This window comes from Pelobates fuscus, chromosome 4, assembly GCF_036172605.1.
Source record: "Pelobates fuscus isolate aPelFus1 chromosome 4, aPelFus1.pri, whole genome shotgun sequence".
In the NCBI taxonomy this organism is placed as follows: Eukaryota; Metazoa; Chordata; class Amphibia; order Anura; family Pelobatidae; genus Pelobates; species Pelobates fuscus.
This window is the reverse complement of record NC_086320.1, coordinates 228,639,689-228,656,156: the sequence shown is the minus strand read 5'-3', so window position 1 is coordinate 228,656,156 and position 16,468 is coordinate 228,639,689. Positions and strand designations below refer to the sequence as shown.

The following is a 16,468-nucleotide window of genomic DNA, read 5'->3' as shown; positions in this document are numbered from 1 at the left end:
TAAGGGAGATTATCCGCTACCTTTAACGGGGCAGCTCATCAGTGCTCCTGAGGATCGTAGTTCAATAAACTACCGCCTCCAATCACACTGCTTTTCTCTCAGCATACTGGTGAGGTTGCTCTGTGTTGCCTTCTTGCTGGCACATGGACTGATTATTCTAAACTACTGCAGTACTAGTGTTTGTTTTTTGCTATAGTTTTTTCTTCCTTTTTAAACCTTTCTTTTTGGAAACCATACAAACAACTTACATGGACTTTACTTTTTTTTGTCTCCTTGGACACTTTTAAAACATGGACTGTTCAATTGCTCAATCCCGTCATTACTGTATTTAGGATATTATTTTAACAGCTGTAGATATATTTGCTAAACTATATTGTAATGCAGCAATTACTTGTGTCTTTATCGAATGGTGTGGTTATTATTGAATTTTAACTCCTTGTGTACTGATGTCCTAGAAAGAGGAATATTTGAGTGCAGATAGCCAAATAAATACCCATGGCAATTTAAAAACAATGCCCCCTGTCTTCACACACTAAGTGATTGTATTGCACGTTTGTATAATCAGGGTTTCCACCTGAAAGTATGCATACATATTTATTCTGATTATTTTTGCACAATAAATCTTGAGCATTTAAAACAACCTTTGCATTTATTGTAGTTGAGTGTGCATAGTCCCATTTGTGTTAATTCTCCAGAATGTTTAGAAAAACTTACTTGCCAAGTCCTTTACATAACTTTGCAAATGTACGGTACCTAGATGAATTCATCCTGTTTTGAGGACATGGTTATACACACAGAATATAAATTTTTCTTCTGTTCTCTTACTTTCATTTTATTAATTGATATAAACTATTAACATTTTTATTTTTGAAAGCATTATAACTTTAGAGCATTATTTTCGTGTGTGTGTGTGTATATATAATTCGGGAGTGAGACACACAAAAATTGATATGAGGTCAGTGGCACTCAAGTTCTTACATATTAATTTGAGTATATGTTTTAGCTGCATGCATGCATGCATTTACTCATAGGGTGTCAAAGTATCTATTTCTGCACATTAGCAGGTTACTTTGTTTCAGAATAAGTAACTTACTGTGGGGATGGAGTTGAACATGTTTGTGGGCATGATACCTCCAATACACACATTTTTGTCAAAGCAGGACCTGCAGATTCTTCCTTTACCGAACACCTATGAATATGTAGTTTCTCTCACCTCACACAAATGGTACCTTATACAGAGACATAAGATGTTCTCATAGTAATCTGATATTGTCACCTGTGGAAGCTGTCCATGTTTCTAATTCATGGTTGTTGTTTTTTTTTATTTCAGATCCCATTTTATGAATTTGATCAATTGCAAAATAGTGAAGAAATTGTTGAATATCTTCACAACAAAATATTTCCTCATAAGTACAGACTGAATTGGTGATACCAAGAGGTCACTGTGAGTTGTTGAAAGTTGTCGGAGAAGATACTCAGTTTGTGTCTTATACAATTTGAAGAAATTAAAACATTTTGCTGAATGTACTAAATAATGGAAAATAAACATTTTTTTTTAATTTATAATATGTCTGCCTTTGCTTGGTTTATTTTGTTTTGCAGACTTGAAGATTGTTAGGAAAAAGTATGTAAACTATAGACAAAATAATACCACTATAGTGCCTTATATAAATAATACATTGAAACAAAATGTGGGAAAAGTTTCCTAAAGCTATTGTATTTGCACAGCAAGTGACATTTGTAGGCAGACCCCCTGCCTCACAAGGAAGAAGCTCCACCAATCAGCAACTTCTCATTCTGGTATATGATCTGTCCAGCAGGTATTTTAAGGGATTAGTAGTTAATATCCAAGGAGCAGTTCCAGCCACTTTATTACATAAGCTAAGTGGAACTGTTCTGTACTCTTAAAGCAGCCATACAGACCAGTTTACAGTTTAGATAACCCAGCTGAGTGCGCTGATCGGCATATCTCAAGCTTGCCAATTTCTCTCTGTGTCTAGACAGCTCTGTCCAAGCAGTGTGTGCAATGTGCTGCATCTACATCTATTCATTAATTTAACCATAAAATTAGCAAGCAAATTAAAAAAGGACATAAGATGTAACTCCTTATTGTTAATTAAACACTAAAGCGTCAGGAATATAAACCTACATTCCTAACACTCATACTCAAAAATGGGTTGCCTCCCCTCCAGCCCATTTGCCATATAAAATTAAGTGTTTTACTTACTTTTTTTCCTGCTAGGCTCTCTGCTAGACATGTGCAATTCCTTTCGTTCCGAAATGTCAATTCGGACGATTTTCAGTCAATTCGGATACTTCCAAATGTCCGAATAGCTGAATTGCCGAAGTGTCGAAGTATAGAATTGCCGAAGTACTAATATACCCAGTGGAAGAATGAAGAATGTTACACTGTATACCAGTTTAAATAAAAAGTATACACACATTCAGGATTCAACTGTAAGCATTTGCAACACTTACATTTTATATGAATGTGTTACTTGATTGTTGTAAGTTACTTAGCCAGTCAATGGAATGACAGGAATGAATAAGTAGATAACTCTCTATTTCCCATGGTATTAGGGAGCTATCTACCAAAAGGCTGAAAGGCCTAAATTGGTCTTTCAGCCAAATTTACTAATACTAAGTAAAGATTACTTAGTATTAGTAAATTCTGCCCCTACTCGCTATAGTGCGAGTAGGGGTATGTCATAGCAACACTCTGGTTACTTTCAATCAACCAATCAGAGTTATGAGTCAAATTACACAGCGTGGGAAAATTCCAAATAACTTTTCCACGCTGTGTAAAATGACACAGAGCACTCTGGTTGAATTTCAAGCTAACCAATCAGAGTGCTGTGACAGGTAAATGTAGAGACTTGCCTGTCAGTCTCTTCGTTTACCTGTCCAAGTACTCTGATTGGATTGCTTAAACCAACCACCCAGAGTGCTCTGAGCCTAATTGCAGGGCGGGGAAAGGCTTTAAAAGCCTTACCCCACCCTGCAGAGCTCAGTCTGCGCGGTGCCCTCTGTTGTGGACAAAATATTAACCCAATTTATGTTAGTAAAATGCCTATTTACTCAGTATAACCACAATCAGCATTATCCAGCCTTATACATGATTTACTTAAGATGGCCGCTAGGGAGTTTCCCTTTGTCATCGACTAATAAGATGGCGCTGGAATCTGGGGGAGACCTCCATGACGCCAGTGACATCACACCCGGTAGGCAGAGCAATAGATGAACCACTTAACACCTAACCAATTATTGATGTATTATTCTCTGTTATCTCTGACAATGCATATGATGTAATCTTGCTTTATAAGGGGCATGCCTTCCCCCTGGAATAAACTCTTCCACAAGTTTTCATTAACCCGAGACCTGTGTCTGGTGTGAATTTCTTAAGGACGCATACTTTAATTTGGCCGGGGGCAGATATGCAAGATAATCAATTATTTGATTGATTCCACAACATTTGGCGCCCAACGTGGGGTACCGGTTTTCGCCGGTTCGGACGGCCGGAAAACGGGATCAGAGCGGACCCCCGTAAAGTGGGATAACCGGAGCCTGATCACCTCCTAAATACAGTAGTTTGCCTGTATTCTCCTGTTTTGTGTCGGTCTGTCTCAGTGTCCACTTCCGGCTTCCAGAAGGCTACAAGACAGGTAATTTCTTATCCTGTGCCTCTTAAACGAACCTGTCGATTGTCTATCTGCCTCCTGAGTGTGTGTGTGTATGAATGTGAGACAGCTGTTGTGTGGTTTGTGTTTTTTTTTTATATTATAGCTAGACTGCCTAGCGGGCAGGGAACGCATCCGCCCGGTAGAGGGCTGGGAACCGCCTATTGAGAGGCTGGGAATGCATCCGCCCGGTAGAGGGCTGGGAACCGCATAATGAGAGGCTGGGAATTTTGTTCTCCTGGTAGAGGGCTGGGAACCGCCTAGTGAGAGGCTGGGAATTTAGTCCGCCCGGTAGAGGGCTGGGAACCGCCTAGAGAAAGGCTGGGAATTTTGTTGTACTGTTCAGAGTAGGACAGGGTTTATTTACTGTTTATTTGTTACTATGTTCGTTGTTATATTGTTCTTCATCATATTATGGTTTTTATTTAATTCTAGTCATAGTGTGGGTACCCTGGTTGTGTGTGTTGCGTGGCTTATTCTTGATTCCGGATTATGTGCACATCTCTATATCTGTGACTCTTGTAAATGTCTTTTGATTAGTCTCTCCACGTTCACCTTTTCCTTTATTCTCTACATCTTCTGTACCTTTCGCCCAGAGCTGTGTTAGTCACCCGTGCTCGCTCGCTCAGATCCGTGACCACCATCTCGGGTGGGCAGATCCCGTGACTGGTCTACGTTTAGGGAATACGCACAAAGATTAATTCCTCGTGGCAGTTGAGCACTGTAGACATTCCTTCTTTTTTCTCTCTCTCTCTCAGTCCCTCTTAGATGGGAAACCCTATTTGGTAAAAATGGGACAAGAACATGCCAGACCGTCCAAAGGCTATTTAGCTTGTGACGTTGTTAAGGAGAGAGCAGGAGAAGAGGCTATGTTAAAAGTACAGAAGATAGCAAAGATTTGTGGCTTCCAAATGTCCCCAAGTGGTAGATTGTAACCAGAATTTTGGAGGAAACTGCTGATTGACAAAGAAGGCTTACTGTTGGATAATGGGTTAACGAAAGCTGTGGAGGCTTAGTATCGTGTAGCGAGAGGACTCAAGCGGGAGGGCTGGTTAGAGGAAGAACTAGATTTTGAAGGACAATTGATTTATGTATATCCTAGAAATGTTTGTAATGACGATTCATCTCTCGATGTTCCCCAGCCACCGCCCTATGATGGCGCCCAACGTAATGTGAAAGAACCTAGCCTCGCCTCCCCGGCCACTGCCCAGTCGCCACCTCCAATTGGCGTAGTCTCCTCGGTTCGCACCCCTCTGTACCCCGTCCTCGAGGCAGACTGATCCTATTATTATCCCGTCCCTCTCCTACCTTCCTCTGTTATTCCTACTGCTCCAGCCCCACCCTCACCTCCCTCCGTCATTCCTACTGTTCCCGCCCTTCTCCCACCTCCCTCTGTCATTCCTCCTGTTCCCGCCCCTTTCCCACCTCTCTCTGTCATTCCTCCTGTTCCTGCCCCTTTCCCACCTTCCTCCGTCATTCCCACTGTTCCGGCCCCTCTTCCACTTCCCTCTGATTCCATCACTCTTCTACCTCCCTCCATCACTTCTTCCGATCTCGCCCTTCTCCCACTCTCCTCCGTCATTCCCGCCATTCCTGCTCCCCTTTCACTTCCACCTGTTGCCTCCCCTGTCGCCCCTCTCCCACCTCCCTCTGCCATTCCTTCTATTCCTGCTCCCCTCCCACCTTCATCTGCAGCCATATCCTCCCCCGTTCTGTCTCCCTGTGTCATTCCCTCTGCTCCCGCACCTTCCTCTTCCCTCCCCTTCCGTCCCAGTTTCAGTTTCCCCTTCCCTTCCAACCTCCAACCCTGTAGTCCCTCCTTCCTTCGATATTACATCACTCATTTCCGCCCTCTCTGCTCATTTCCCTCAGCCTGTTCCGACCCTGTCACTTCCGGATCCTGTTATGGTCGTCACTTCCCCTCCCAGCATCCTTCCCGCCACTCCCCCTTCCGGTCTCTCACCCAATCCAGTCCCTGTCTCCACCTCCGTCATTGCGGCTCCCAATTACCCAATCATGATAGTTGTGTCGAATGAATCCACGGCATCGGGACAGCCTCACGCTGTAGGCGTTTCTCCTGCCGCGTCAGGCTTTCATCCCACAACCTCCCAATTAGTTACTCCCCAGGCCGTTGTTGTCGGTTCCCCCGACTCAGGTGTACCAGCCGCTCAAGCCCCTAATTTGCCAGATGTTGCCAGCTACCATGGTCTCCCATTCCCAGTTCCCCCCGAAGATGACAATGTGCAGTGGCTCAGCCCATTCTGGCCTTCGAATAATAGGGTTCCCCCGAGACAGGCCACCCCTGGTAATCCCGACCACGCCTTGCCCACCGTGGAAGGGGCTCCCCCGATGTATGTTACTTTCAACCCGTCCCAAGCTGCAATCCTAGTAACCTCTCTCCCTGACTCTGAGAAGCAACCCATGCCCTTCTTTCGGAGGGTTGCCCAGATCCGCAAGACATACTCAGCTGCCTTGCGTGATTTGTTTAGTCTTTGTGAAATCAAAGCTGGGGATGCCTCTTGGCCCATTATGGAAAGGAGTTTCAATGATGCTCTTTTCACTACAGATATGGATTTCCAGTCAGGTATCACATTCTGCGAACAGCTTCGAGCCTGGGCTCAGGATAAATTAGCCGACCAAGCCACTTGTATAAATTACACCACTCACGGCTGACTCAGACTTTCTCTGATCTGGGGTTCAGTGTATACAACAAGGCACATACCCAGATGTTATCCGCTGCCTTTGTAGAAGGCCTCAAAGAAGCCATCAGGAAAGGTTTAGTACTTTCCCGCCCTGAGTATAGGATCGTTCCTTTGGACACTTTCCTCCTGGTTGCTAAAGGCCTTGAATCTGCACTCCAGCAGCCTCAAAGGAAAAGTAATCCCCTTATATTTTCCTTTAATAGTCCTACAACCAGACCCGTCCCAGCTCCTGCAGGATATCCCGTGCCAGCTACACAGGGGCAGCCTATGACACACGCCCCTAGGCCTCAGACTAGGGCATGCTTTAATTGTAATCAACTAGATCATTTCAGGAAAGATTGTCCACACCCCAGGGTGCCAAAACAACAGCAGTCGACCACTAGACCACCTAATCCTGTGTTTAGCTATTCCGTGTATCCCGATGCCCCTGCAGTCACCCATGGTTATTCCAAGCCAGGTTACCCTCCACAGGTATATCCTCAGACATATACTCCATATTACCCCCCTCAAGAATATACCCAAGCTGCCTATCAGGCATCTCCAGCTGATACTCACCCTCCACCCCGCAGTTATGTTCACAATTCCCCTGATAACTATGATACAGATGATTATCAACAAGATGACCGTCCTGTACCCAGTCAACATCGTCCTACACGCCAAGCCCAACAGGCCAGTCGCTCTACCGCACCCACACATCACTATACCGGCCCCGATCAATCTCATTTAGATCTCATACAATAGGTAACCGGAAAACCTGTGTCCAACACCCCTGTCATGGCAGTGTCTACAGGGGACAAAGGGGGGCCTCTTGCTACAGTAGTCCTACCCGTAGAGGGTCATCCTACTACCTTTTTAGTTTACACAGGCGCAGCCCGCAGTGTTCTCAGAGAACAAGACCTGCCTGACTCTTCTAACCTGTCCGACATGGATGTCTCTTGTGTAGGTGTTAATGGTACCCCTAGAAACAATCCATTAACTAAGCTCTTGCGAGTGGGTTCTGACATTCTCTCATGTTTTGTTGTCTCTGCTACTTGTCCAATTAACCTGCTAGGTGCTGATGGTCTGTCCCGTCTACAAGCTTCTATCTCCTTTACTGCTGATGGCCAGGTTCAGTTATTAACCCCCCTTTCTCGCAAAGACACTTCTGTTCTCTGCTCTCTACTACTACTACTACTACTACTACACATGACATCTCCCACAGAGGAGGTAAGGGTCCCAGACGTCCCCAGTGCCCTGGATAGGGTCCCAACCAAACTTTGGTCCACAGGCCCAGATGACATTGGAAGCTTACACGTCCCACCTGTGGTTGTCACATTAATGGAGGGAGCAAACCCACCACAAGGGCAACAGTACCCATCGAAGTATGCACAAGCCCTTGCTATCTCCAAACAAGTTGAAAGTCTGTTAGCAAAAGGTGCTCTGGTGAAGTGTGTATCAGAGTGTAACACCCCTCTATTTCCAGTGAAGAAGAAAACTGAAAAGGGTCAACCCGACCAATACCGTATGGTCCAGGACCTCCGCGCTGTTAATGATGTCACCAACCGAGATACTGCCGTTGTGACAAGCGTGTGTGGATTAGGGACAAGTCCCTCCAACAGCTAAATTTTTCACTGTAGTTGATCTTGCAAATTCCTTTTTCAGCGTGCCCTTGGTTCCTTCTTGTCAATATCTGTTTACTTTCACGCATGATCGCCAGCAGTATACTTGGACTGTCATGCCTCAGGGTGCACAAAATTCACCAACTCAGTTTGCGAAAGCTATGTCTACTGTGCTAGAACCGTGGCAAAAATCACATCCAGACGTGATCCTCCTATTTAGATGATTTACTCCTCTGTGCGGATGACGTCACATCTGCTGACCTCACATCTGCTGAACGAAATTCAGAAGACCTTCTTTGTTTCCTCGCTGAAGAAGGTTGTAAAGCCTCCAAGAAGAAACTTCAGTGTTGCCGGCCCTCTGTGGTCTTCTTGGGACATTGTCTTTCCCATGGCACCCGTTACCTAACAAGAAACAGAGTACTCGCTATTACAAATCTTTCTCTCCCATCTGCACATCAGGCTCTTCATGCTTTCCTAGGCCTCATCACTTACTGCAGATCCTGGATTATCGAGGCTTCTCAGCTTACGCAACCTCTCTATGACGCTTTAAAGACAGAACCATTTTCATTATCTCCAACAGCTCGTAAATGCTTCTACGCCCTCCAAAGGGCCATCTGCTCAGCCCCAGCTTTGGGCCTACCAAACTGTCAGAAGCCCTTCAAACTTTTTGTCTCTGAAAAGATAGGCCATGCTTCAGGGGTCCTTACGCATTCACATGGTTCCCACCAGCGTCCTATTGGTTACTTTTCATGCATGTTGGATCCCGTGGCCAGAGGCGGCCCTTCCTGTTTGCGTGCTGTTTTTGCCGCCAGTGCCCTCTTGGACAAAACCAATGACTTTGTTCTTGGACATAAACTAATGGTCCTTGCTCCTCATGACATCACTGCTATCCTGAATCAAGTCCAGCCGAAACATCTCTCATCCCAGAGACATCTCCGCCTTCAAACCTCCCTCCTCTTGCCTGATAATGTCACTTTGCAAACATGTTACTCTTTGAACCCAGCCACTCTTCTGCCACTTCCCAAGGGGGGAGTGCCACAATACTGGTACAGTCTGGACATATATCCTGACGTTCACATGGAACTTCAAGTGAAAAAACCCATGGTTCCACATGATGAACAGCCCGGGGACTACTTACATTGCACCCTGTGGTTCAGAAAAACCCCAGGACCTGACCCATACTATGAAGAAGAATTATTCAGCCTAGTGGAAATACATATCACCCTGACAGATCTGTTTCGTGATGCCAAACCACAGTACCCCTTCCAAAGGATCCAAATTGACCATATCCAAATGCCGAAGAGTGGGCGATATGTATATGCACTGGTCATAGTGGATATGTTTTCTGGATGGCCAGAAGCTTTTCCTGTCTCTAACCTCATTGTCAAGACCACAGCAAAACGCCTACTTACCGAGATCATCTGCAGATATGGAGTTCCTAAAGTAATCGAGAGTGACCAAGGAACATCCTTCACCACGTTACTGACTAAGGAAATCTGGGCAGCACTGGGGGTGACCATTGCATTCCACACACCCTATCACCCACAGACTAGTGGTAAGGTAGAACGCATGAATGGCACTCTGAAAGCCAGGATGCTTAAGATGGCCCAAGAAACTAACCTACCCTGGCCAGAAAGTCTTCCCATAGCACTTTTTAGTGTGAGGTACACTCCAAGAGGGAGATTTTGCTTATCCCCCTACGAGATTTTATTTGGTACAGCACCCAGGTTAGGTTGTTATTTTCCTCAGCAACTTCAAATTCAGTCAGATGCAATGGTGGATTATATAACTGCACTTTCTCATGCCTTGACCAAAATCCATGCGCAGGAGTTTTCTTCTTTTCCAGATCCAGAGTCAAATACAGGCACACATAAGCTACTTCCTGGTGACTGGGTTATGGTAAAGAAATTCCTAAGAAAACACACTCTTGAGCTAAGGTTTGATGGTCCATTCCAAGTCCTATTGACCACGTCTACCTCAGTAGAATTGGCTGGGAAGAATACCTGGATCCACGCTTCACACTGTAAGAAAGTTCCTGATCCAGAGGAAGCAGATCCCGCTAAACCATGAGCTTCCTGTGTCTACTTCTGCTGCTAGGCCTATTAAAGGCCCAACAAGTTGCTATTACCAAAGATAATCATGTTTACACATTTTGGTATAATTCCTCAAACACACATGTAGCTACTTTTACCTTTGATTACTGTGATATTGTCTCTTGCACCTTTCCGCAATCACAACACTCAGCAATATACAAAGATATACCTAATAAAAAGGACTCATATATTTGTGTGACAGGCGGTCATTGGGGACACCATTGTAGTACCTGTAGAGCGGCAGGATGGAACATAGGTCGACCATGGGGCTACAGACCACAAAGTGCCTTAGATAGGGTAGACAGACATGGGAAACCCTTGTTACACAGAATGACTTTATGTAAGCCAACAGGGTCAACCCCAATGAAACTCACTTTGAACATAGAACACCTGGAGAGGGGGTGGGTCATATAACAAGTTGAGGACTTTCTATTTACAAGACATGCATACATTACCTGACTGGGTAGACTCTACACACATGACCATTAACCCCCTCAAACCACATATTAAGACCCTTAAAGACATGGTGCCAATCCTACATTCGAAGACACTATGGCTGTGGAGACTGGTTTTACAGACACCAACCTATGGCTTGAGTGGATGAGGTATAATGCTAATTCTCACAATAGAACTAATTGCTATGTTTGTGGCGGGGCCAGACCCCATCTGGGTACAGTGCCTCTTAATCTACCTCCCGATGTGGAAATGTTTTCTAAGCCTCTATGTACAGTCAACAACAAACTCATCAGTATGTGAATCATGGAAAAAGGTATACCCAATAACCCAAAGGGATATCAAGCCACCTGATGGAATCACCGTGTACCTAGGTAATTACACTTGCTATACCACAGACGGAGCCACGGGTAAATTTGTGGGTAAATTCCCTTCTGGCTACTGTGCTACATATCAAAAACCTCCCACTACTCTATTAATAAATCAAGTTAAATCATTGGGAGACATTTATTGGCTATGTGGAGACATGCAACTCAGATCTAAGATGACTGGCCTGTGGTGGGGGGAATGCACCCTAGCTAAAGTCATCATGCCCATACATATAATATCTGATAACCACCAAGGCCTGTTTGATTCACCACACACATATTTTAGGGTAAAAAGAGAAAACCCTATTCAAGGCAGTTTCGTCCCACAAATATTTATTGATGCTATAGGAGTAGCGAAGGGGGTACCAAACGAGTTTAAGGCCAGAGATGAGGTTGCAGCAGAATTCGAATCCTTGATTCCGCTCATCACCGCCAACAAGAATGTTAATTGGATCAACTATATTTACTATAATCAGCAACGTTTTGTCAAATAGACTAGAGATGCCCTCCAGGGCTTGGCAGAACAATTAAAGGCTACCTCCCAAATGACATTCCAGAATCGAACGGCCTTATGCATGATCCTAGCAGAGAAGGGGGGCCGTGTGTAAAATACTCCCCGACACCATGACATGCTGTACTTTCATCCCAGACAATACAGGCCCCAACGGTAAAGTGACTATGGCCACACCTACATTCTTACATCAAGATATTGACGATATAGCCTGTGACACACCGCACACACCTCTACAGTTCCATCATCTTAAAATGACAACTACTTCTCTATATGGACAGCATAGGGACAGCATCTGTCTCTACGGGCAGATGTAGTGGATTAGCCGCTACGGGATACCCGTGCAGTGAAGCATTCGAGACCTGTTCAGACAGATGAGCTGCAGCCAATTAGGGGCATTATAGGGTTAGTTCGTAGTTGCCTAGTTAGTAAATAGTCATTTTAAGGGGGAACTGTTGTGGACAAAAATATTAACCCAATGTATGTAAGTAAAATGCCTATATACTCAGTATAACCACAATCAGCATTATACATGATTTACCTAAGATGGCCGCTAGGGAGTTTCCCCTTGTCATCGACTAACACCCTCACTAACAAGATGGCGCTGGAATCTGGGGGAGACCTCCATGACGCCAGTGACATCACACCCGGTAGGAAGAGCAATAGATGAACCACTTAACACCTAACCAAATATTGATGTATTATTCTCTGTTATCTCTGACAATGCATATGATGTAATTTGCTTTATAAGGGGCATGCCGTCCCCCTGAAATAAACTCTTCCTCAAGTTTTCATTAACCTGAGACCTGTGTCTGGTGTGAATTACTTCAGGAGCTTGCACGCATACTTTAATTTGGCCGGGGGCAGATATGCAAGATAATCAATTATTTGATTGATTCCACAACACCCTCCATGGGTGAAGATAGATTACTTTTTTTACGCTCAGGTTTTTTTGTTTTTTTTTTCAAAGCGCGACGGTTATTATGGATTTTTATTTGGCGTTTTTTGGGACTGAAAAAAGAAGATTTAAGAAAAAAGAAGACATCAAATTGTAAGTTTTTTTTTTTTGCAGGTGGGGTCCAGGGGACAATAGGTCCCCCCCCATTATTTTACTTTCAGGGGTGGGGACCAGGGGGGGAGGACAATAGGCCCCCCTTATTCTAATTTAGGGCGCCCACCGGCCGCTATGGGGTGGGGGTAGGCGGGGGAGGACACAGGCTACTCACTGTTAAATAAACATGCCCCTACTCACGGTATAGTGAGTAGGGGCAGAATTGACTAATACTATGTAATTTTTACTTAGTATTAGTAAATTTGGTAGATAGCTCCCTAATAACATGGGAATTATGGAGTTATCTACTAAACGGCTGCAAGAGAACATCCGAAGTGGCGAAATGCCGAAGTTCCGAATTGCCGAAGTCCCGAATTTCGGAATGCCAAATACTTTCCCCATGCACATCCCTACTCTCTGCCACCGTGACATCATGGAGGAGACATGGTCTCCTTCGCCAATGTCCAATTTAATACTCTTCATAGAGCAGTATTGGGGATCTAATGCCCATGCATGGCGAGTGCCTCGGATGCATCTAAGCTACACATGCTCATTGAAGTGGTCTACGTGCACTGTCCCAGGCCCCTTAATCCTGCAATTGTAATTATTGCAGTTTTTGAGAAACTGCAATAATTACATTAGAGGGTTAACTGCACTTCTAGTGGCTGTCTACCAGACAGCAACTAGAGGGACTTCCATGTGGTTAGGTGACTTTTGGTCACCTAAGTGACGCTGGACGTCCTCACACTCTGCATGAGGACATGTGCATTTGGTCCCCCCAACGGCTGATGTAGGCGGAGGAGGAGCCTGAAACAGCTCTGAGGGACATCACCGCTGGAATAAGGTAGGTGACAGAAGGGTTTTTGCACAACGGGGAGGGGAGGGGGGAAATGGACCACGCAAGGGAGAGAGGCACTATAGGAAACCAACTTTGTTTTCCTAGCACTATAGTTTCTCATTAATTGACTTGTTCTGGTGTGTATAGTATGCCCCTGCAGGCACTTTAATGTAAACAAAGTTCACATTAATGCCTTGAGACACCTCCAGTGGTGATCAGATGGCCACTAAAGGTGCCAGGACACATGGTCGGTCACAAGGGTCGACAGTGCACCTGTGCCCCCTGGAGTGATGGAGCGGTCACAGCTGCGACCGCGGTAAGTATTCCACTGCTTCAACTTCTGTGAGATAAAACCATGACACCATACAAGTATTTCCTGGTTTGAATATATTGTGTGGCAGGGTAAGTAACAGATTGGAGTGTTCTCTATTCCCAGCATGAATTGGTGGAAGTCAGCCCTTTCAAGTGAATGTAATTAACCTGCACTAGGGGTTTAAAAGTTAAGTCTCTGAAGGCATCAGAGAGTCTAACAGCTGGGAGAGAGGAGGCAGTTAAGCCTGAGACCCTAAGACTCTAAAGGAAAAGTTACTGTGTAAAAGCCTACTTAAAGTGCTGTGTTTAAATTGTTTACCCCTTTTTCAATTTTCTTACCATTAAGGACCAGGGCACTTTTAAAATTTCTGCGGTGTTTGTGTTTAGCTGTAATTTTCCTCTTACTCATTTACTGTACCCACACATACTATATACTGTTTTTTCTCAACATTAAAGGGTCTTTCTAAAAATACCATTATTTTCATAATTTCATATAATTTACTCTAAAAAACAAACAAAAAACCTTTACCCCAAAATCTGTTACGCATCTAAACAACCCGTGCTAAATAGTTTCAAAATTTTGTCCTGAGTTTAGAAATACCCAATGTTAACTTTTTTTTTTGGAAAGTTATAGGGCTATGAGTACAAGTAGCACTTTGCTATTTCCAAACCATTATTTTCAAAATTAACGCAAATTATATTGTAACACTGATATCTGTCAGGAATCCCTGAAAACCTTTCACATGTATATATTTTTTTAAAAGAAGACAACCTAAGGTATTAAATTTTGGGTATTTTGACTCTTTTCATGCAACCATTTTACCACCAATCTATGCCAAATTTAAAAAAAAAATATTGGTGATTTTTTTTTACACACATAGTAATTTTAGAATACATGTACTGAGAACTTTAAGTGTTACTGCCAAAGGACACCCCAAAAAGTGTTCAGCAACATCTCCTGAGTACAGTGATAACCCCCCTCCCCCCCTCCCATCTATAGGTGTGTCAGGTTCTCTGGGGGCTAAAATACCTTGTTTGGAGGGCATTCCAGTTTTCCAACATGGAATTTTCACAGCTGGTCATCATGCACCCATGTCCTATTTGGGAAATTTTTTAAGCCGTCCAATGTAATTAACCCCCATCAAGCCATATATTTTTGGAGAAAAAAAAAACACTCTAGGGTATTTCAAATGGTGGTATTTTAACACTTTCCATGCACTAATTCTATCACCCGTCTTTGTCAACCTTTTGGGTAGTCATTTTTTGTGTTATTTTTCTCACATTGTACTTTAGTCATGGATTCTCAGTTATGTGTTACTGCCAAAGCACACCACAATATGTGTTCAGCAACATCACTCAAGTACAACAGTGCCCCCAATGTACAGGTTTTATGGATTTTTGCAAACTTACAGGGATCAAATGTAGAGCTTTCCCCTTTTTCCATGTTTGCACATTGAAATTTGTCAGATTGATTTGCTGCGCCTATGTTGCCTTTGAGACCGTATAGCAGCCCAGGAATGAAAATTAACCCCATCATGGCATACCATTTGTAAAAGTAGATAGCCCCCAGTATTCAAAATGGGGTATGTCCAGTCTTTTGTAGTAACCACAAACGCTTGCCAAAGATAGCGTTCATATTTTTTTTGCATTATTTTTACACAAAAACTGCACTTTTACTGGTGATTTCATTGTCGTGATAGGTTTTACTGTTTTAAACACTCATTAGTGTTCAGTGAAGTCTCCCGAGTAGAACAATACCCCTCATGTACAGGTTTTATGGTGGTTTGAAAAGGTACAGGGTCAATATAGGGCTTGCCCAATTCAGTTTGCCAGATTGGTTTGCTGGGTCTGTGTTGCCTTTTGAGACCATATGGTAGCCCAGGAATGTGAAATAACCCCATCATTGCATACCATTTTCAAATGTAGACAGCACAGGGTATTTCTAGTCTTTTGTAGTAGCCACTTAGTCACAAATGCTGGCCAAAATACATACATACACACACACCGTGGACGTACTATGTACGTCCGACAAAATAAAAAAAAACAAACACACAAAAAAAAACGGTTGTGAAGGACTGCGGACGTACCTAGTACGACCGCGGCAAATAGGAGCCCTGGACTTACCTGGACCGGCGCTCCGTGGGATCACTGTCAGGGGGGACTGCCGGAGACCCCAGCAGTCCCTCTGCAGCAGCTCTGGCCACAGAGGACATAGTACGTCCACAGAGGATTAGAGATATATAAAATTTCATTTGAAGTGTATATTGATATAAATATATGTATATCAAAATACAGTTAGAATAAGTTTTACATATTTTTTTAAATAATTTTTACAGTTTTTTTTATTATTTATTTTTTATAATATATAGTTATTATGTATGTTATATATATATATATACACACACACACGTGTAATTTTTTTTAATCTTATTTATTTTTTACATTTTATTTTTACTTTTCCAACAGCAAGGGGACTGCCTGTCAATTCAGACAGTCCCCCTGCTGGCAGCTCTGTGGATGTCCCCGGGGGGTCCTAAATTGGAGAAGCAGGGGGACGGGACTCTTGGGCTTAGTCCAGAGAGTCCCTCCAAAGAAAAACACAGATCGCCGGCGGGGGGAACGCTGTGATCGGTAAGTTCATGGGAGAGGGAATGGGGAGGAAGAGTAGGGGTTAATTCCGATGCTCTGCCTCACTGCCGGGCTCCACGTGGAGCAACCCGGAAGTGATCACTCCGGGATCGACCACCTGGTAATCTCCAGTGGCCCCTGGCAGTAAGAGGGGCTTTACAGCTATGCCTCAACATTGAGGCATCGCTGTAATACCATTAGAGCTGCTGGAAGCGATCATGATAGCTTCCAGAGTTC

At 43.9% G+C, this 16,468-nt stretch overlaps 1 protein-coding gene across 1 annotated transcript in view; it reads left to right on the top strand.

Moving 5' to 3' along the window:
- The window catches only part of FASTKD3 (FAST kinase domains 3), a 63,112-nt gene extending 61,580 nt beyond the window's left edge, over nucleotides 1-1,532 (top strand). The window contains exon 7 of the mRNA XM_063451931.1: nucleotides 1,331-1,532. Coding sequence (XP_063308001.1) covers nucleotides 1,331-1,429 — 99 coding nt within the window. The 3' untranslated portion in view covers nucleotides 1,430-1,532. The remainder of the gene's footprint in view (nucleotides 1-1,330) is intronic.
- Nucleotides 1,533-16,468: the final 14,936 nt, after the last annotated feature.